Source organism: Meles meles, chromosome 8, assembly GCF_922984935.1.
Source record: "Meles meles chromosome 8, mMelMel3.1 paternal haplotype, whole genome shotgun sequence".
NCBI lineage: Eukaryota > Metazoa > Chordata > Mammalia > Carnivora > Mustelidae > Meles > Meles meles.
In genome coordinates, this window is record NC_060073.1 from 36,097,820 (window position 1) to 36,120,227 (window position 22,408).

Below are 22,408 nucleotides of genomic sequence, written 5' to 3' on the forward strand. Positions count from 1 at the left end.
AGATCATAAGTAGGCAGAAGAGGCAGGCAGAGAGAGAGAGAGGAGGATGCAGGCTCCCCGCCGAGCAGAGAGCCTGACGTGGGGCTCTATCCCAGGACCTAGGATCATGACCTGAGCCCAAGGCAGAGGCTCTAACCCACTGAGCCACCCAGGCACCCCTACTTTCTTAATCAGAGATAGTTTACCTCTCTTAAGGAAGAGACTCCGACTTGAAATACTATAGGTTAGTAGCCCCCTAGATAAATTGTAAGGAAACATGGGCTGTTCTGAGGCATGAAGGTGGAGGTGAGGGCATTGTACTTTGATCCAAAGAGGCATTGGAATTTCTCAGAATGGCCTAAAGTCAAGATTCATTCCATTAAGAGGCGATTGCAGAATGTGCTGCACCATTTAGACTACCTAAGACCCAGCTGGAACCAGCAACCTTGCACAGGGCCTTCTTTAATCAGAATGGAAAGGTGTTCTTTGCTTTCTTTTTTTGAGTTCCATAGAGTCTTCTGGCTTCTCTCCAGCCATCTAGGGAGCAGTACCAAGCAGAGCACCTCCAGTGAACTTATCCTGCCTTTGGGAATGTTGCACCTCTCTTGTGGAAAGCCACACTTGGATTTTCCTGATGCGTTTAGCATCATGGTGGGGCCTTGACCATCTCTTTAATGAGAGATCTGCTTTCCAGATGAGGATACATACGGAGAGTAGTTTGTTTTTTTCTGTTTTTGTTTTGTTTGGTTTGGTTTGGTTTGGTCTCTAAATTCGAGGTGAAGTCCCCTAGGGAGTATTTTCAGAAGTGTTTGAAGTTTACATCTGATTTTGGAGGAAAGTTGGGAGCTTACCTGGGTGGAACAGGCACCTATCTCCAACATCTCTACTGATCACAAGGGATAAGGACCATCATTTTGGATTTGGATTTGGGATTTGACATTGATTTTGCGTTTGTGTATTAAAGTCTGTATTCTTGAAGTTCTCTCACATATATGTCATGCCTCCCTAATTTCCCTGTTAGGCTTATGGGATTTCCAGTATATCCATTTGTAGCTGACTACATATGGATTTAACTGCATGTCTTCTTCTTTAAGTCTGTTTTTGTCAGCCCACTCTCGTTTTCTGTTGACATTGCAAGATTATTTTGGAGATTTCCTTTCCATTCCCCCCCCACCCCCCCACACACACCATCTCAGTGGCTCAGAAACTTTTGGGAATGGGTCTTGTTCCCCTCCTGTGTTTGGCTATGGTCACCCCTCTGGCTGGTGGTGTGGTTAACAACAGTTGTTTGTACAGTTGCCCTTTACAGTTTATGAAGCCCCTTTCCATGTGTTGATGACCCTTGGCATGATGCTGTGAGTCAGGCAAGGTGGGATTTCTTATCCTCCTATCACAGAGCTGAGGCAGCAGGTCCTTCCGTTGGCTCATCCATGAAGATTCATCTGTGAATTTCCCCAGTTTCTTGGTTAAGAAATGGTCGATTATCAGCCACTTCATAGGGTCAACTTAAAAACAAGTGGGAAAGGTAGACCCAGAACTCAGATCTTCATTCCCCAGTCCCAGGGACTACCCTCTGTAGCCAACTGCCCCAACTTGTGCTGGTCTCTTCCAGGAAATGTCCCAGAAATTGAGATGGCACTCAACAGACTTCTTGATTTTAGTCACTACTGGGAGGGACATAGCAAAGGAACTGGCATACATTTCTTGAGTGTCTGTAGCACCAGAGCAGTGTGGGAGAGTCATTGGTGTCAAAGGTGAAGTCACTAGGTTAAACTTTTTTAAAAATTGGTTAGTTTTAATTGAATTTTTGATAGCTAATTTACTTCCATGATTCAAAATCAAACAAGTATTAAAAAGCCTGCGTTGAGGCATCTTGCCTCCGTTTCCCCACCCAGCACATACCATCTATAGGAGATCATTTGTAGTAATCTCATGCAAATCCTTCATAGTTTTATGAAAACATAAGTAAATATGAATGTATTATCATTTTCCCCCACTTCTAAAAATTTATTTTAAAAATTTTTAGATTTTAAATTAAAAATTTTTTTTTTAATTTATTAAGGTTCCCTCCCAAATGTTGAAGCCATTTTTTTTAAAGTAATCTCTCCCTGCAATGTGGAGCTCAAACTCATGACCCTGAGATCAAGTCACATGCTCTTCTGACTAAGCCATCCAGGAGCCTGTAATTTCTCCCATTTTTTAAACAAAAGGTAATATACTCTACATACACTGTTCTGTATTTTATTACCTGCCAGTATATTTTAGAGAGCTTATATTTCAGTATGTAAGCAGCCAATTGTTCTTTATAGTTGCATGGATTCTACTGCATGTGTGCCATATAGTTTATCTATTTTCCTGCAACTGGAAATTGGGCTGTCTAGTGTTTTTGCTGTTATATGCCTGTTGCAATTACGAACTTTGGGTATACATCATTTTGTACGTGTGTACCTACCTATGTAGGTACATTCTCAGAAGTGGAATTGCTAGGTCAGCAGGAAAATTCATTTATAATTTTGATTGATGTTGCCTAAGGTCCCTGCAAAGGGCGTGGACCCTGGGGTGCCTGGGTGGCCCCGTTGGTTAAGCGTCTGCCTTCAGCTCAGGTCATGATCCTGGGACCCTGCACTGGGCGCCCTGCTGCGTGGGGAGCCTGCTTCTCCCTCTCCCCTTGCTCACAGTAACATCTCTCTTTCTCTCAACTAAATAAATACAGTCTTTAAGAAAACAAAACAAAACAAAGAGCTCGAACCCTTTGTGTTCCCACCCTCAATGTATGAGAATAGCTATTTCTTTACAGCCTTGCCAGCAGAGTATATGTCAATCCGAACGATGAAAAGTGGAAAGCAAACTTCTTCCTGAGGTCTCTGTCTCCCATCTTGCCCCTAGTTTGCAGTGGGAAAATTGCACAGTCCCAGACTTGGTGAAGACACCAATTCCAGTGGAAATACTGCTTCACCATGGCCATGAGTTTATGCCAGCTCTGGGGACACACACAGAATGGACCTAGTTGCCACTTGTAGAAGCTCGTGCAATGGAAATTTGAGCATGCACTCATTATTCACCTAACTAGCAATAATAGATCTAAAGACCACAACAGTGTTTCGTAGAACAGAAAATGAAATTGTTCCACCACAACGCTCTGTGTATCAGGCTTTCCGTGCTCATTTCGCAGCTTTAGCCTTATTTCTAGGTCCTGAGTTCAGAAGATATCTCCCAAATCACAGATGAGGCCTTGCTGAGTTTAGAACTTTCACACCCAAGGGGATGCACTTTTGAGGAATGATTTTGCACTTTCCTAAAGATGTGTAATTGAATAATTAGTACTTTGTAAGATGAATTAAAGCTGGTGGAAGTACAATGTAAACACAAAACTGTGACACAGTATTGTCACACTTTTCCCTCAAAGTTGGCAGGCGGTCTCCTGCATCATACAAATAGGGAATCATATAAAAACACGGGATTTATAGCCTAGCTAACATCTCCACGTTTCAAAAAGCACATATTCCAGGTCACGTTCACATGATTCTCATTCTCGTTGGAAAGATCGGTTCTTAGTCTTACTTTCCTCTGCAGACAATATGCTCTGTTTAGGAAAAAAAAAAAAATGTCCTTTAGCTCTACTGCCTAGAAAAGTGTGGTTAAAAAGAGCCTAGCAGAGTGGTTATTCCATTCAAACAAGCGTTCTTTTTCATTGAGTTTTTGAGGAGGTCCCTTTAAAAGGGAGAACCTTTCCTCTTCCTCTGTATGGCCTGGTTGCCCTTGGGGAGTTGCAGTGATGACTTTATGTGGCTACACAAAAAATAATTCCTCGGCATATGGGTGGACGGCCAGAAGCTAGCTGACACACCCCTGACAAAGACACATTTTTTTTTGTTGATACCTGTGAAGGCTTTCACAACAGGCATTTCCAGTTCTGTTCTCAGGCTCTTTGCAGCTACTTCTCTAGAAGTCTGCTATCATCCAAGGCCTGACTGTGGCCAGAAGCCAGGTATCCTGTGTTTTGTGCCATTGTGTTTCCAACCTGCCACACACATTCAGGGGGTCATCTTGGGTACATGTTCTGTATCCACTCAGTGTGGCTCTTAGGTCCGCTTTCCCTTTGCTGTTCATGCCCACAGCCTCTGGGCACCCGTTTGGAGGCAGGGAACCCCTGTGAGGTCTCCACCCCATGACCTTTGTTCCTTTGACTGTTTCAACTTGGTTGCTCTTGTGGGCACACTCTTGGAGAGTCTGCTGCTCTGTCCATGTTGGATCCTCTGTTCTGTGGTCTTCGTGGTCGTACCTAATTGTAGGAACTACTCCTTGAGAATAAGTTTGAGACTGTCCTGCCATACCTTTTTTGCCACTCCTGTCTCAGCCCCTCAGCTCTGTTCTTGAATAACAGGACCATGGTACAAGTCACAAGTGGGGTGGCCTAGGGAACCAGTCCTCTAGATTTTGAGGGGATTAGGTTGGGGTACTAAATAGAAAGACTTTACATCACAAGTTGCTTTTGTTTTGTTTTGTTTTGTTTTTCCTTAAGGCACATTGGCACTTGGGTCTTGATTGAGATCATTCTTACTCAAGTAGAGTTGACACAGGATTATTTGGCAGTTGTGGTTAATGATCTAAAAACCATGGGGTTCTGTTTGAGGCCCAGTGAGATCTTCTCAAGGGAAACTGTTCTGACATTTCAAACAAAATTACCTCTGTGCATCGTTCTGACACCATGCCCAGTCAAGTGTGCATGTACGGTTGATACCTTGAGGAAATGCTTCAGTATGGGGAAGACACAGTAAAGCAGAAACATTAGAATGGTAGTCAGTGTTTGTGAAATTAGCGTGTAAATAAACTGCTTACCAGGAATGATCATAGAGGGCTTTGCTTAAATAAATAAGAAATTGATACATAGGGTTTGTAGGCTGTCTCTGCCAAGTAGACCTCCCTCAAAATGTAAGACCACATCCACATCTGACCCCATGTGGAAAGAAGCATGCAAGCCATCTCTAGTTCAAATTCCATTTCTACCACGTGCTGGGCATGTGGTTTTAGGCAATTTATTGAACCTCTCTGAGCCTCAGTTTTCTTAGCTGTAAGCTGCAGATAACTCAGTTACCTACTCTGCCACTCAAATGTTAACTATTATTTTTAATCATTTTTAATATGAAGAGAAGCTTGATACTACTTATTTATCCAGTTGCACAGCTTCTCCCTAAATCTACCCCCCCCCACACACACACCATTACCTCCAGTACTATGTTTACTTAAAAATGCTGTGTAGAGGGGTGCCTGGGTGGCTCAGTGGGTTAAGCCGCTGCCTTCGGCTCAGGTCATGATCCCAGGGTCCTGGAATCGAGTCCTGCATTGGGCTCTCTGCTCAGCAGGGAGCCTGCTTCTACCCTGCTCCCTCTCTCTCTCTGCCTGCCTCTCTGCCTACTTGTGATCTCTGTCTGTCAAATAAATAAATAAAATCTTAAAAAAAAAATACTGTGTAGATAGAAACAAGTCCCTCATCCCACTGCTTGGATTAAATATGTTGGTGTTTCCGTTTGCATGTATTCTGTAAGAATCAATGTTTAGTGAAAAGGGATGGAGACACACAGATGTTCCCACAGTCCTGATGCTCATGAGACAGAATCAAATGTTTCCATATAGGTACATCTATTGGCTTAAACGCTGTGGATATTTCCTGACCAGCCATATGGATCTTTTGTCGTCTGAGATGTTAATATTTTCCTTGTATTTTATAGTAGCTCTGGAACACGGCCAGTTTCTGGAACAGGGTCCACATGGCTCATTATGCGCAGGGCCCAGAAACTGGCTTGCTTGTGCTTCTCACATGAACAGGGACACGTACAAGAGTTGGGGGCTGTGGTAGGGCCGTGGGCAGGGGCACATACTCCCTTATTCTTGCCTCTGCATTAAGCTACAAATAATGAGCACTTTCCTGTGCTTTACAATAAGTCATTAAAAGAAATTATAGAGTCAGATGCAAAAATAACCCGAAGGACAACTGGATGTGTGGAACCACCAGTTTTCCCCCACGTGTGCAGGAGGTTAATCCTCGTTAACACTCAGAACACTGAGTTTCTATAGAGAGGGCTGCGTGTCCGCACACGTCTTGGCATCTGCCCACACGCTTCTGTACGGTGTGACTGTGCATCCCAGAAGAAGGGCTGCGGCGTGTGGAATTTAACAAACCGATTCCTGAAAATGGTCTCATAAAGGTGAGCAACGGAGAGCTAATGGCATTCTCTTGCTAATTTCATCTTTCCCTTGGGATTTCCATAGTGGTTTTAAGAGGATGGCTGTTCTTTTGTTCTAGGGGCACTGTCTCTGTCCAGTTTCTTCTCCCACCTGTTTTTCACCTCTTGCTTTGTAAAAATTAATGTTCCCTGTTGTAGTTCAGAGGATGGGATCTAAACTAGACCGAGGTCTCTTCATCAGGTGAGAATCATCTGTCCCCTTTCTCATTTTACCCCTTCTGAAGTAATGACATTGAAGGCTTCCAGTTTGGACCTAAGATGGCTCTAATTACGAAAACAGATAGTCTGTGATGGAATTCGCTCAGATAACTAATTAACCACAAGAATACATGGGCTGTGGAAAATTTCAGGAGCACCATCTGTGGAAAAAACTGGGAAGGGCATGCCGTTACCACAGCTCCGGGGTCCATTAAGAGTGTGTTTGTGTGGGGACCGTGTCTCGTGGGCGGTGACTCAACAGCTGTCGAAATTCCCATAGCATCTCACCGCAGGAACTCCAGGGTGTCCGCAACACCTTACAAGCAACCTGTTGATTTGAAGTTTCCAATTCTGAGCAAAAACTAAAATATAGTCTCTTTTTTGTTTGTTTTTTGTTTTTGTTTTTAATTGTAATGGTTCTGGCTTGTTCTCAATATCCGCATTTTGGCAAACTTCTTGAAGGGGGGATTCCTTTTATCCTCTAGCTGGAGAAAGTTACTGCATGTTCTCTCCCTTTAGGGACAAAGGGCACAGTTACATCACCCTTGCACTTTTTTAAAGTACAAAGCATGCTTATTCCTCGATCCCGGAGCTTGGAAGACTGTTCTGTTGTGTTTTCACAACATCCCCTGATGTTGTGAAGGTGTGCTGTGTTTGTAATTTGGAGGAGGCACCCCTTTAGCTGTGTGCACATCTGTACCGTGTGGAACTCAAAGTGGAACCCAGTAATACTTAGGATTCCGCCTGGGAAGAGAGAAGTTCTGTGTCATCTCAGCCCCACCCATTTGCAGGTGATCTAACCCCAACACCATCAGGGTCCCCAGTGTGAGTCATTTGTGTGCGTACTGGTGACTTGGTGACTCGGTGTTTGGGAACTAGCTGTCTCTGCAATCCTTCGCAAAAAACCTAAACAGTGAAGCAATCTCCAGTTCTGTTGATGAAACTACCCCATCACCTCCCTGAGGATGTCCCTGTAACTCAAGAAGTTTTAGACTTTTCTTTAGAAAACTAATCTTTTTTTTTTTTTTAAACCATGTTTCCTCCTTCAGTCTTGAAGCAAATGATCCCAGTTGTTGGAACCCAACTGAGAAATTGGGTTGCCTGCTGGGTACCTTACTGAGATCAAGACGAATTTGGGTTGGATAGGGGATTCGGATACTTGATACACGGATATGTTTTAGGGTTTTGTTGTTGCTGCCACTGCTGTTGTTTCAGGGGTTTTATTTAGGCATTAGATCTGTTAGTTTTAGGGCAGACTTAGAAATAAATCTTCATCGATGAGTGAGTCAGTTTTCCGTGCCTCTGTCTTGGTTTCACCATCAGAGACATCTGGCTGGAAGGAATATTCATGTGTGTGGAAATCTATCACCTGCCAGTGCCGTTGGTGGTTTCCAGTCTGATTCTGATCGAGGGAGAAATGTTAAGCCTTCTAAGTATTCAGGGAGGCCAATTTTGCCTGCACGTGGCTCGTGGCATTGAGATAAAAATTAGTGATTGAGTGGAAGTCCAGATTTAGGTCAGTAGTACAATATAAATTCTCAATGAATCACATTTATGGGTACCCTGCACTTTATTGTATAAACACAATAGTGGGAAAGCCAGGTGACATATAAAGGGAACCCAGATTTATTTATTACTGTTACAAAAGCAAAATTATTTTCCTACATAATAAATGTCCTAATAAAACAAGTGGAACCAATGAAGAGATGGCAGGTAAGCCCATGACATGCCCAGAATGTACCACAAATACTTAAGTTGACAGCCCTTTCATTTCCTGAGCCTAAGTAGCTTCCTTCCTCTTTATCATTTACAATCCAATGTTTCTCAACTTTAATAAGTGTATAAATCATCTTGAAGTACATGAATCTTGTCAAAGTACAGATTCTGTTTTAGTGGACAGGGTGGATGGAATAGAGGAAAGGAAGCTGAGCTGCTGCTGCTTTTTTTTTTTTTTTTTTTTTAAAGATTTTCTTTATTTATTTGAGAGAGAGTGAGAGAGAGAAGCAGAATCCCCATTGAGCAAGAAGCCTGAGATAGGACTCAATCCCAAGACCCCGGTTCAAGGCCTAAGCCGAAGGCAGATGCTTAACCGACTAAGCCACCCAGGCACCCTGAGTCTCCATGTCTTGTAAGCTCGGAGGTGATGGTAATGCTGCTGGCCCATGGATATCACTTTGAGAGGCAAGGTTTCATTTAATTTTTTCAAGTCCTTGGAAAGAAGGTTATTGAAACTTAATGGAACCTGGTAGATCATATCACAATTAACATTACTGTCTGCCATGTTATGGGAATTTAATAATGCATTGTTTTTTGCAATTTAATAGAACGTTGTTCAGAGAATGACAAATACCATATGATTTCATTCATGTGGAATTTAAGAAACAGAACAAATGAGCCAAGGGGGAAAAAGAAAGAGAGAGACAAATCAAGAAACAGACTCTTAACCAGAGAGAACAAACCGATGGTTTCCAGAGGGGAGAGTCATGGGGGGATGGGTTAAACAGGTGATGGGGATTAAGGAGTGCATTTACGGTGATGAGCATGGGATCATGTATGGAATTGTTGAATCACTGTATTGCACGCTTGAAACTAACATAGCACGGTATGTTAATTAACTGTACTTAAAGTAAGAGGCTTAAAAAGTTGAGAACAATAGTAATAGAGCAGTATTCTGAACTTCATTATAACCAAATCTCACCTGAAATTCTAAAGAAAACAGAATCCTAATTAAAGAGGTTAAGCTTTTTAATTGGATGTTAAACTGCCATTTTGTTCTGTAATCTAAAAAAACAGCAGTTTAAGAGATGCCTGGATGGTCACTTGGTTAAGTGTCCATCTCTGGTCATGATCTCAGGGTGGTGAGAGCCAGCCTGGTGTTGGGCTCCACACTCAGCACGAGTCTTACTGGGATTCTCTTCCTTTTCCCTTCCCCTGTGCATGTGAGGACTCACATACTCTCTTTCTCAAAATAAATAAGTATGCAAAATCTTTTTTTTTTTTTTTAAAGATTTTATTTATTTGACAGAGAGAAATCACAGAGAGGCAGGCAGAGAGAGAGGAAGGGAAGCAGGCTCTCCACTGAGCAGAGAGTCCAATGCGGGACTCGATCCCAGGACCCCGAGATCATGACCTGAGCCGAAGGCAGCGGCTTAACCCACTGAGCCACCCAGGTGCCCCGCAAAATCTTTTCTAAAAATAGTTTAGGGGCACCTGGGTGGCTGAGTTGGTTAAGCAACTGCCTTTGGCTCAGCTCATGATCCTGGAGTCCTGGGATGGAGTCCCATATTGGGCTCCCTGCTCGGTGGGGAGTTTGCTTCTCTGACCCTCCCCCCTCTCATGCTCTCTCTTTCTCATTCTCTGTCTCTCCAATAAATAAAATCTTTAAGAAAAAAGTTTAAAAAGGAGTTTAAAACTGTATTTTAAAAAGCAGAATTTTTAGGTTGTCTGTTCATTTGATAGGTAATTGACTTGTGTGTGCTTGACTTTATCACAGAGGTGTGCACTCTTTGGGCGGTATTACTCTGTGAAGAGGAGGTGAACATGGATAGGACCGCCAGCTGTGGGTGGCTTTGGCTTCCAGGGATTCTTCCTTGGTTACCACAGACCAGTAGATTTCTTGGGGCAGTTGTGTTAGAGGCACTTAAAGACCTTTGGATGGCAGCTGTGCCTGGGATTGGGATTCCTGGTGGGGTGTTCTCGGCCCAGACCTGGTCCTTGGGCCAGGCATGTTGTACAAGGTACTGTACAAATTGTAATTCAAAGGAAAATACCCCTCCCCATCCTAATGGGGAGTATGGTCTAGTGTTACTCCTGGGTAAGCTTGGTATCTGACCAGTAGAAAAATTTTTGCTTTTTTCAAGGACAGAGTATGGGATAGAAGTATGGTCTTATTAAAAGACCAGAGCTGTTGTGCTTTCTATCAAAGATGTATGTAAATTTATCAAATTAATAATTCAGTGCAATATACTTTTTTATGCGATAATTACATGTATGTATTATTCTGGGTCTTAAGAACCAGCAATTTCTCTGTCATTCTTAGGCTAAGTAATGTCTGTAAGTGTCACAATCCCATGCGCCCACTAGGGGATCAGAGAGTACCCTGGTATGAAGGACTGTGCTGTATAGAATGCATAGTTGGATACCCATGAACATAAAATACATTATGATTGAAAAACTACATTTTTAAAGGCACTTCCTTCAAAGTTTTGGAACATCTGCCTCATCAGATTTCATTTACTAAAATATTTATTAGTTTCAGTTGATTGGTCATTGAGGCAAGTAAGTAAATATCTGTCATGATCATTAGGCCCACACCACCATTTTACTTATGGATTCCAACTGCCAATTGTTTTCCTTCAGGAATGTGAAGTTATTTGTTTGTTTGTTGTTGTTTTGTTTGTTTTTAAATTCTCGGCGAAGCAGTATATACCTAGTGGGAAAATAATGCAGAGAAATGAAAAAAAAAATTGGTTTCTGTAGTTGAAGGCCTAGTTTTCCTTTGGAATCTGAGGTTCTGACCTTGTTCTATCAGGGGAACCACAGCGAATGGATGAGTTGATTAAAAACTCTGGTCCCTTTTCCGCCTGTACGAAAGGGTGGTAATTATAGTTACCTGCACCTCTAGGGTCCTATGAGTCTTAATTAGTTAATATTTGCAAAGTGTTCAGAGATCTTTGAATTAAAAGTGCTGAGCAGTGGAATCCAAGTTCAGTGTAATTATAATTGGAATGAGAATTTCGATTGTTGCCTTCCCTCATCCTCCCTCCACGATGTTCTTTTAGCCAACCCGGACATGACCTGTGGTTAACACTCATCTCTGCACACTTCTCTCTAACCCCTTCTCCTTTGCAACTCACTTCAGCCTAAAAATAAATAAATAGAAATAAATTAAGTTAAAAGATATACCCAAGCCCTTAACTCTAATCTTAGTAGTTACTTAAGTAACTACTCAGAATTTATCTATTTGTTTGTTTGTTTGGCAAGTGTATGCACACACACACAGGGCTGGAGAAAGGAGGGGCTGAGGGAGAGGGAGGGAGAGAGAGAGATTGAGAGAGAGCAAGAATCTTAAGCAGGTTCCATGCCTAGTGTGGAGCAGATCTCACGACCCTGAGATCATGACCTGAGCCGAAATCAGGAATTGGCTACTTAACCAACTAAGCCACCCAGGCACCCCTCACTATTTATTTCTAAAGTTCAACAGCCACCAAGAAGAAGATCAATGAATTAACTGGTCTTTCCCACTCAATCATTCTTTCAGGCCCTCCTGTACCTGGTGATAAACTGGGCTTCTGGAAGCATTTTCCTGCTCAGAAACTCTTCACTGGCGCTTCCATGTCTGCAAAGCAGGGTCCAAAGTCATTAGCATACTCCTGAGAGCCTTTCCGAATCTGATAGTCACTCACTGTTATTTCTCACTATTCCCTTAAAGAGTTCTTCTCTCTAGAAACGTGCTCTGTGACTCCAACCAAGCCTCCCTCCATCCAGTGGTGTCTTTTCTGGACACATCTAAACCCTCCCTATCCTCCCCTTCCTCTTCACAGAGCATTCTTCATTCTCTAACTGGAAGTAACCTCTTTCTCTTTATAGAGTTTTTTCTTTACTTTTCCTGGGTCTTTTCTACCTTTTTGTTTTCGTTACTTAAATACATGTCCTACTTCCCTCCTAGACCATAAGATTTGAAGGTAGATTCTTTGTGCTATGAATGAACAAACAAAGGCTAATATATGCATAGAGTGAAACTGGATACAAATTAAAGATTATTTATATTGATTTGCAAGATTGCATTAAGGTGGTCTCTTCATAGGCTTGCATCATGTGTGTTAGGAATTAAATATTAATTGATAATTTCTTCAACATTACCGTATCCTTGTTACTTATAGGACTGTCTAAGATGAGCAGCCATATCTTTAAACTTTTGATTACATGCTCATAGACAAAACGCTAAGGGATTAGCAAAAAGGAACACTTTGTGTGTTTTCTCCTGTTTGCCTTAATTACCCCTATTACTGTTTGCTTTCCCTTCTTAGCTTTGGCCATGGAAATGTTGTTCTAGGGTGCCTAAATTTTTGCAGAGCTTTCCTTTAGAGGAAGGCCATGTTGTCTGAAATTCCATCCACTGGAATGGCATTAAAGTCGAGGGGTCTTCCGGGTCACAATTATCCAGTACTACAAAGCAGCGTCTCAGTGGTGCTGCCTTTAGAAAGTCGGGCTCCAGGATACACACACCTGCAGAGAGCTCTGGCCACATTTTAGAAGCTCCTTCTCTGACCACCCTCTGTAGCAGAGCCTCTCTTCTCCCTGCAATTAAATATTGTAAACCCAGCAGCATGTCCTGATGGTTAAAAACCTGGATGAAGAGCTAACCTGTGAACCTCTCTGAACCATAATTGTCTCATCTGTTTAATGTGGATAATAATACCTGCCTTATCTCCTTGTAACAGTCAAACTAGATCATACTTGTGAGTGTTCTACAGTCTTTAAGAGAAATGTTAAGTTATTACTATAGCATGCTGTCATGGATATTCATCTGGTTGAATGTTTAAGACTTGTGAGTCATGCTTAAAACTAACTTTACTTCTATTTTGTCGATTTTCTTTTTAGCCTGGTGTACTATATTTAATTTTTTGAGAATGAGGCTAAAAAAGAAATCCTCTCTAGCATTTTATAGATGTGGTTGAGTTGATTGTTGTAAGCCTTGGAGCAGAATTAGACAGCCCCAGTGAATTTATTACGTATAAAGACTGTCTACTTAGCAGTATCACACCGCCTCTCATCTTTGGCGTAACAAAGACTCATCTGAAGGGCCTAAAACGTTTGGAATTGTCATGGAAGCTCTTACTTACGTTTAGGATTTCCTGAGACAGTGTATAAAATCACTCCCTGAAGAGGTTAACAGCAAAAAAGGCAGTTGCAAGACTAAAAAGTTCAAGTTTTGCTATGATTATTGTCACTGGCTGCTTTTTCAAAGTTTTTTATTAGAAACAGAGCTACACAAATGACAGGGGCTGTTCCTATGATGTCATGTTATTTGCTTTTTAGAAATCATCCAAGTAAAGCTTTGTACTCTGAGAGAAGCTGAAGAGATTCCTCATGGCTGATCATTGACATCTATAAGATCCCTTCAAGCTTATAATTTGGGTTTAGCATGGCCTGTACTTGACCAAATAATTCCAGTGGGTTCACTGGTGCTTTTCAAATGGGAAGGCTTCCCCTGAAAATTAGGTCAAAACTGTCATCTCATGGTTTAATCAACTCATCAGTAAGTTTTTACTGAGAACTATTATATTACTCTGTGTTAAGCATTAATTGGGTCAGACATGATTCATTCCCTCAGAGAGCTTATCATCTAACTGAAGACTGCCCGTGGTTGGCAAACACCATCAACAATTAACAAGCGAGTAGGGAATGAAGTACTAAATGAGATGTAACACGCAAATTTTAGAAGAGAAGGAGGACAGCGTGTGCTAGAGTAATTAGAGAAGGTGGCGTGTGTGATTTGATGTTTGAACTGGGCCATGAAGGATGAACAAGACTTAGTCAGAGAGAAAAGAGTTTGCCAGGAATGGAATAAGTTGCTTCCAGGCAATAATGTTTCTGGGGCTCCAGGGACCCTGGCCTGATCAGGGTAGAGGTAAGCTAAGGCCATATTTTGAGGGTTGTGAATACCAGATAAAAGAGGTTAGATGGGACCTAGTGGAACAAAAATGCCATTGCAAGTTTTTGTAAGAGAATGATGAGCTAAGAGTGGTTAGTCAGGCAGTGGTCATCATGGCTGAATGGAGCAGAAAGGATGTGAAGTACGTCAGGGGGACATTGTAGTCCCCAGATGAGATGGTGACAGCTGAGCCCAAGATGGTGGCAGCGGGATGGAAGGGAAAAGGGAAGGACAAGAAAAATGTCTCAGAGGAAAAATGAGCAGGACTTTTTTGCTGATAGTACTTGAAGACCATACCAAAAACGAATGGTCAAACTTGATTCCAGGATTCTTCACCTTCGGCGTTAGATGCATTACTGGGCCTTGTGAGTGAGTAGGCATCCCAGAAGTGTCCCTCTGGGCAGGGCTGGAGGTGGGGGCTGGACTTCAGCACCAGAAAGTTCATTACTGACTCTGTGCAGATGTTCAGCTTTGAGAGATGCCCCCAGTGTGGGCTTCAGGATGTAAGCCAAGTTATATTGACTCGGCTAGCCTTTGTTCCTCTGAAATAGTTACTTATGGAACTGCTAAGAAGAATATACAAAGGACCCACTACTTTTGTAACCAAAAAGTTACTAACAAAAAGATGAGACCAGTGAAAGGCAGGGTAAATGTCTTTAAGCCAAGTGTAGAAAAAGGTGTCATTAAGAGACTCATCACTGCGGTGGAGGTAAAAAGCAATGGCTCACCTCTGTAGTTGAAGATGCCTGAGGACCTTCGCCCATTTTAAGCAGTTTGTGTGGGCACTTAGTAAATAGTTACAAGACTTACTCTCTTTGATTAATTCCAAAATGAGCATTTTCTGATTCACATTTTTAACATCTTCGAAATGGCTTGTGTCCTACAGTTGATGTCCTTTTGTTGTTCTGGTTGGCCAGGTAGGAAGGAGTCCTAGCACAGCTGTCATTCCCTTAAACAACTTACTTTGCTTGGTTTTCTTCTGTTACATTTGCAGGAAAATTATATATGATAAAATGTGCCCTAATAAGTCTAAAAGAACTCTTTGGTATACAGTAAGTATACAGTAACAGTTTGGGGTGATAAAGCAATAGTTTAATTGGCTGCATTTTTAATTTCTTCGTGGTACACAAAATGGTGTGTTTTGTAATGCCAATATCTTAGATTTAGTGAAATAATAGTATTGAAAGATGACTGATCATAGCAGATCTGTACCGGAGCGATACAGATGGCTGGGGTAGAATATTTTAGATTTGCATTCTTTCTTCAGCCTCCATCTGAGGTGCCCCTTGGGTGGTTTTAATTTGAACGGGGAACATTAGGAGAAAGGGTTTTCCTTCAGTGGTAGAAATACCACCTGCCAAGAGTAGAAAGCTCCTCAGAGGATGCATTTCTTTGATGGTGAAGAATCTGGAACATTCACAAAAAGTTCAGATGTAAGCAGAACGGGTATTTGTGGTTCATTCAAACCAGGGTGCTCTTCCTACCCGCAGACCCTTGTGTACTCCAGACAGCCCTGAGCATGCTTGCTCTTTGTGCAAAGTGAGAGTGAATCCACAAGGAAATTTGTGGGTGTTTGGGGATGGTAATAGATCTCTTATAACAGCGGAGAACAGAAGCATTATTTCTCCGTGCCAGCATTTGCAGCCATTTCTGCAGTGTGACCTATTGACTGGAGGAGGTAGGTTATTGCCTTCCCGCCGGTGACACTTCATGGACAGGAAGTCGGTGGGTAGCACAGCGTAACGACTAGGGCATGTGTGTGTCTCTTTGTAAGTCCTTGCTCCGGGACTGAGAACTAGGAATAGTTAGAGTGTGGGAGCTGGGGGATGCTTCTCACTCTTGCTAAGGGACCCAGAGCTTCAGGTAAGTGACACTGAAGTCCTTCGCCATCTGATGGTAACCTTGGGTCGGTCTGTAGGTATGTTTTCCTGTTGTTTGTTCACCCATTCTAATTGGCTTCCCAGAGCCTGCCTGTAGACATGCCTCCAAATTTACACTGGAAAACCCTCTGGCAAACAGGAAAGAATTAATTTTGTGGTGTGCTGTTAAGGGACTTCCCAGAAAACTTCAAAAGCACAGAAAGAAGCACTAGCTGCCTATTCCAAAATATGCAAAATGCCACTCAGCTTTTTGAAGGTGTGATAAACTCGGAGCCTTCTCATACACATATACACCAGACCACATTTCCAGTGGAAGGAGACGCTGAGCTTTCTGAGATGGGGCTGTATGTGAGCCAGGAAAGCCAAGGACTGAGGGGCTGGGAGAGTTGCTGGAGATAACTGTGGATCTGCATCTGGGAGGCATTTGAAATTGACTTCAGTGCCTTTTTAATGCAGACTTTTCCAGTTCTCTCTTGAGCAGACACATTGTTTTCATATCAGCCCCAGGCAAAGACACACCATTAAAATCAACCCGTAGAAAATGATTTGTGTTTGGAAATAAGCAAAACATTTTTAGTTGTGACCACCCAGGTGTAGTAGGGAAACTCAGGAGCTGACATTGGGAGCCCCAGGCTCAAATATAAACTTTCTTCAGGACAGGAAGCAAGTCCTTTCTTTCCTTATCTGTAAAGCAGGATGGCTTGATGGAATTATCTTTCTGCTTTGTTCTGATAGATTATCTCTGGGGGGGGGGGGTCAACGTAAAGGCTCTTTACAGCTCCCTGACTTCTTTTTTATGGTGCTCCTCAAGCCTGGATATCACAAGGCTAGGAAGGCCCCCACAGACCCCTCAGGCCACGACCATTCCTGTCACATGTTCCCTCAGTAGGACCATGTTGCCAACTGCCGGGGGGGGGGGGGGGGGGGGGGGGGGGGGGGGGGGGGGGGGGGGGGACTATTACACTTGCAGTTGTTGCTTAGTAACATTTCTGATTTTGTGTTTCTTGTGACAGCCTGAGCAGAGATCATTAAAAATTAAACTTACAGAGCTGTTAAAGTGGGAGAGTGGGAGGAAGGAGGAGACCTTGAAGGCACCATTTTTATTTTCACTTGCTTAGAAGCCATCTAACCTTGGGTTTCGATGCCTCATCTTGGGGCAAACACAGCACGTTCTCTGGTTTATATTAAACCACATAGAGCACACTCCTGACATTAACTTGTGTCCGACTGCAGCTGGAGTTTATCACCAGTACATAAAACCCTTGACCCTGCAGAATGGCCTGGAATTACTGTCCCCTGCTTTGCACTGCGTAGCACAATCGCATTGCATCCCCCCAGGGGAGAAAGCCCTAACGAGCTCTGTGTCCTCTTTCTGCTTTCTCCCTGCAGTTCCACCAGGTGAGAAGAGTGATGACCATCCTTTTCCTTACTATGGTTATTTCATACTTCGGTTGCATGAAGGCTGCCCCTATGAAGGAAGCAAACGTCCGAGGACAAGGCAGCTTGGCCTACCCAGGTGTGCGGACCCATGGGACTCTGGAGAGCATGAATGGGCCCAAGGCAGGCTCGAGAGGCCTGACTTCCTTGGCTGACACTTTTGAACACGTGATAGAAGAGCTGTTGGACGAGGACCAGAAAGTGCGGCCCAACCAAGAGAACAATAAGGACGCGGACTTGTATACTTCCAGGGTAATGCTTAGTAGTCAAGTGCCTTTGGAGCCTCCTCTCCTCTTTCTGCTCGAGGAATACAAAAATTACCTGGATGCTGCAAACATGTCTATGAGGGTCCGGCGCCACTCTGACCCCGCCCGCCGTGGGGAGCTGAGCGTGTGCGACAGCATTAGCGAGTGGGTGACAGCAGCGGATAAAAAGACTGCAGTGGACATGTCGGGCGGGACGGTCACAGTCCTTGAAAAAGTCCCCGTATCAAAAGGCCAGCTGAAGCAGTACTTCTATGAGACCAAGTGCAATCCCATGGGTTACACAAAGGAGGGCTGCAGGGGCATAGACAAAAGGCATTGGAACTCCCAGTGCCGAACTACCCAGTCGTACGTGCGGGCCCTTACCATGGATAGCAAAAAGAGAATTGGCTGGCGATTCATAAGGATAGACACTTCCTGTGTATGTACATTGACCATTAAAAGGGGAAGATAGTTGATTTATGTTGTATAGATTATATTGAGACAAAAATTATCTATTTGTATATATACATAACAGGGTAAATTATTCAGTTAAGAAAAATAATTTTATGAACTGCATGTATAAATGAAGTTTATACAGTACAGTGGTTCTACAGTCTATTTATTGGACCTATCCATGACCAGAAGGGAAACAGTCATTTTGCGCACAACTTTAAAAAGTCTGCATTACATTCCTCGATAATGTTGTGGTTTGTTGCCGTTGCCAAGAATTGAAAACGTAAAAAGTTTAAAAAAATAATAATAATAAATTGCATGCTGCTTTAATTGTGAATTGATAATAAACTGTCCTCTTTCAGAAAACAGACAAAAAAAAAAAAAACAACAAAAATTTGAACCAAAACATTCCGTTTACATTTTAGACAGTAAGTATCTTCGTTCTTGTTAGTACTATTATCTGTTTTACTGCTTTTAACTTCTGATAGCGTTGGAATTAAAACAATGTCAAGGTGCTGTTGTCATCGCTTTACTGGCTTAGGGAATGGGGGATGGGAGGGGTATATTTTTGTTTGTTTTGTGTTTTTTTTTTTGTTTGTTTTGTTGTTTTGTTTTGTTTTGTTTTTTAGTTCCCATAGGGAGTAGGGATGGGGAAAGAATTCTTTTAACTATCTATTCTGGTTGATAAGGGATTTATTTGTATGTTGTAAAGATGTTTGCAATATCAATCAGATGACTGGAAAATGAATAAAAATTAAGGCAACTGAACAAAGTGCTCACTCCACTTCCCATGGTGCACCTCCTAGGCTCCCCCTCGCCCTTTGGGCCTTGGTCAGGGGAGGCTCCTTTTATCAGAAAGACCTACATTTTCATCGAGCACATTCTTTCCCTCCCTCCCCCTTTGGTCCCCTCTTTGTTTTGTTTTCTCTTAAAAGAACAAAAATCAGTTGCGCGCTCTGAAATCTTTTAACCACTGCTATGAACGAGTGAACCAACTTTGCCCTTGTGGCACTCATATAAGCATGGGGAACAGTGATCTCTTTCTTTTCTTTTCTTTTTCTTTTCTTTCCTTTTTTTTTTTTTTAAGAGAAAAAGACAACAAAATACAAAAACGAAGATTCTTTTTTACGAGGGGTAAACATTCAGTCAATCATTGTCAGGCTTCACAAAATCATGGTAAGGCTTAAAAATTGTCTTGCAAGCAAAAGGTGGAGTTCTGTAAGGACCCAGAAATGCCTAGATAGGGTAGGAGTCCACACTGCCAGTGAAATGAGACTGAACAGCCCTATGGAGGCCGTGTGGAGCTGACATGTCATTTCTGGGTGGTGCAGGAGGAATTTCTGAGTGGCCATCCTGAGGTCTAGGTGAGGGTGGGGAATGGTACTTGAGACATTCCAGAAGGGAGGCCTCTGAAGGACCTTTCAGGTGGCTCTGGAATGACTATGTCAAGTTGCTTGGACCTCACGCTTTAAGTGCCTACATTATCTAACTGTGCTAAGAGGTTCTCGCTGGAGGACCCCACTCAGGCTGATTTATGCTCTCCACCCCTGGGTAATTTGTCCTAAAGCTAAATAAGCCTGGAGCAGGTTCAGAACCTAATGTGGTATTGTGATCTTGAGACTCATGCAAAGCAAGAGAAGATCCTTATGACCTGAACACTTAACAGCTTTGAAATTAGACTTGAGGAAACCAGGGTTTTGTCTTCTGAGAACTTTTGGTAAGGGGGAAGGGACAGGAAAAAGCCCCAAAACTCAGGTTGGATGACCAAGGCTAATGACAGAAACCCTTGTCCAGAGACAAGACTTCAAGAAGGTGTCTGCACATCTAGGACACCAAAGACTTGGAAAGGTGCCTTGCTCGATGGAAGAGGCCAGGACAGAGCTGACAAAGTATTGCTCCCCAGTGAAGTCCTCAGCAACCTCCTGCCCATTCTGTCTGTTCATGGAGAGGGTCCCTGCCTCACCTCTGCCATCTTGGGTTTGGAGAAGTAAAGTTGGGGTGTACAGTAGTGGTCCTGGGAGAAATAGTGCTAAACCCACTCACCCATTCAGCCCACTATCCAAATCTGAAAATGTCCTAGACCAGTGTCCTTGAATAACAGGAAACCTCCAGAAGTTGCTGCTCTTAGTTGGGTGAGGGGTCAGCAAAAGCGGAATTCCATCATGACCCAGGGAATGAAGATGCCATCAGCAAATAATTTTGATTTGTTCAGCCTTTCATTTAGAACGAGCCGAGCCTGTCCTTTACGATACCATCTGAACACCTGCCTTTAAAAGAGGGAAGACGTTAGTAGAGGTTTGTTTTGTGCTGTTTCAAAATACTGTCTTTGTAATTATTTTTGACATGTAACACATATTTGCTGTATGTTAACTTTTTGCAGCTTGCTTCTGAGGGACAAAATTATAAAACAGGAAGTCCCTGTCACAATCGCAAAGTCCTGGCAAAGGCCAGATCTGTTACGTGGTTGATAGGAGACACTGAGCAGTTGTGTGGTCACTGGCTCTCTCCTTACCCCACAGTCACACGCTTGGTGGCTCATGTTGACCTAAGATTTATTTTGTTAAACTCTTTCTCTGTTGCCGTTCATTTTTGTTCGTTCAGTTCTGTTTTTTTTGTTTTGTTTTGTTTTTGTTTTTTTAAGTCTTGCTGTGGTCTCTTTGTGGCAGAAGTGTTTCATGCATGCGAGCAGGCCTGTTGCTTTTTTATGGTGATTCCCATTGAAAATGTAAGTAAATGTCTGTGGCCTTGTTTTCTCTATGGTAAAGATATTATTCACCATGTAAAACAAAACAAAAAAAATATTTATTGTATTTTAGTATATTTATATAATTATGTTATTGAAAAAAAATTGGCATTAAAACTTAACCGCATCAGAAGCCTATTGTAAATATAAGTTCTATTTAAGTGTACTAATTAACATATAATATATGTTTTAAATATAGAATTTTTAATGTTTTTAAATATATTTTCAAAGTACATAAAATCTGGGGGTTCTGGGTTTTTTCTCTTCACTGTAAAACCAAACATGAAAACGTGTTTTATTATAAATACGTGTGTTCCTTGCTTTAAGACCAACCTGACTAGTTTTAGCAATTGCACAGCCCCCCAGAGAGGATGCTTATTTCAAAGCAGGGGAGGCCAATCCTACAGTCTGAGCTTCCAAGAAGCTCTAGGATTGGGCCTGTCTTCCACAGTGGAAGACGGGCGTGTCATATTCTAGGACACTTGAAAGTTTTCTCCTTTGAAGTGATATACTTTCATCAAGTACGAAACCATGTATCCTAGCAACCTCAGGATCCATGAATCAGGGCTGGCTGGCTCTATTTGATTATAAAATAACTGTAAAAAAAAAATCAAAGTAGGTTTACTTAGGAATAATGAGAATAAATTGGCCCAAATTTAGAAAGTGAATGACGGAAAGAAAACATAGAAATTCAATATTTGGAAGCAGGTCATGTACCCTCAGTTTGGAAATGGTGCCATTTGCATTATGTATTTGTATCCATTGCACTGATTTAATTTTTGTATGTGAAGCATGCAGATTTTGTATCATAGTACCCATGATCTAACAGATTGCTAGGATTTCTAAAAAGATTTGCCTCTGTGATGGCTGCCAAGCCGCTGGGTAATTTAGTTAAAGTGTTTAAAGTTATCACTAAATCTTAGGGAAATAAATGGAAGGATTTTAAATTAGAGAAAGAGCCATTAAGGAAAAAAAGCATCTGTTCCTACTCTTCATACTCCCCATTTGAACACTGACAACCCATCCCAGAACGTGGTGAACTATATCTGTGCAATGTATCATTTCTATTTCAAACATACACACATGGTTTCCTCTTGTATTGTCTTATAAATAAGGATCAAGAAAGTCATAACAAACATTGACTTGTGTTGTGTATATGGAAGAACGGATCCAATGAGATGAATTACTCGATCCTAACCTGTCCAGGGAGCTTGCAAAGTACTCCAAACTCTAAGGGAAGACCCTGCCTGGCTGTCAGGGCATGAGCCCAGCCGTGGAATTAGATCTTGGGTAAACGTCAGGCTTAACCAATTTTCATAGTGGAGGAAGACTAAGATATTTTTTGTAAAAAGAAGAGAAGTAAGTATGGCTTTCAGAGTGCTTGAAGTTAAAGGGGTGTGGTAAATAGTACAGGGAGTTTTCATAAGAAGATGAGGTCAGGGGCGCCTGGGTGTCTCAGTGGGTTAAAGCCCTCTGCCTTCAGCTCAGGTCATGATCTCAGGGTCCTGGGATCGAGCCCCGCATTGGGCTCTCTGCTCAGCAGGGTGCCTGCTTCCTCCTCTCTCTCTGCC

At 42.4% G+C, this 22,408-nt stretch overlaps 1 protein-coding gene across 4 annotated transcripts in view; it reads left to right on the top strand.

Annotated features, from left to right (window-relative positions):
* Positions 1 to 18,610, top strand: part of BDNF (brain derived neurotrophic factor) — a 55,199-nt gene extending 36,589 nt beyond the window's left edge. For all 4 annotated transcript variants that reach the window (XM_046014357.1, XM_046014360.1, XM_046014359.1 and 1 more), the window contains exon 2: positions 17,349 to 18,610. In XM_046014357.1, coding sequence (XP_045870313.1) covers positions 17,349 to 18,113 — 765 coding nt within the window. In that variant the 3' untranslated portion in view covers positions 18,114 to 18,610. The remainder of the gene's footprint in view (positions 1 to 17,348) is intronic.
* The last annotated feature ends 3,798 nt before the right edge of the window (positions 18,611 to 22,408 follow it).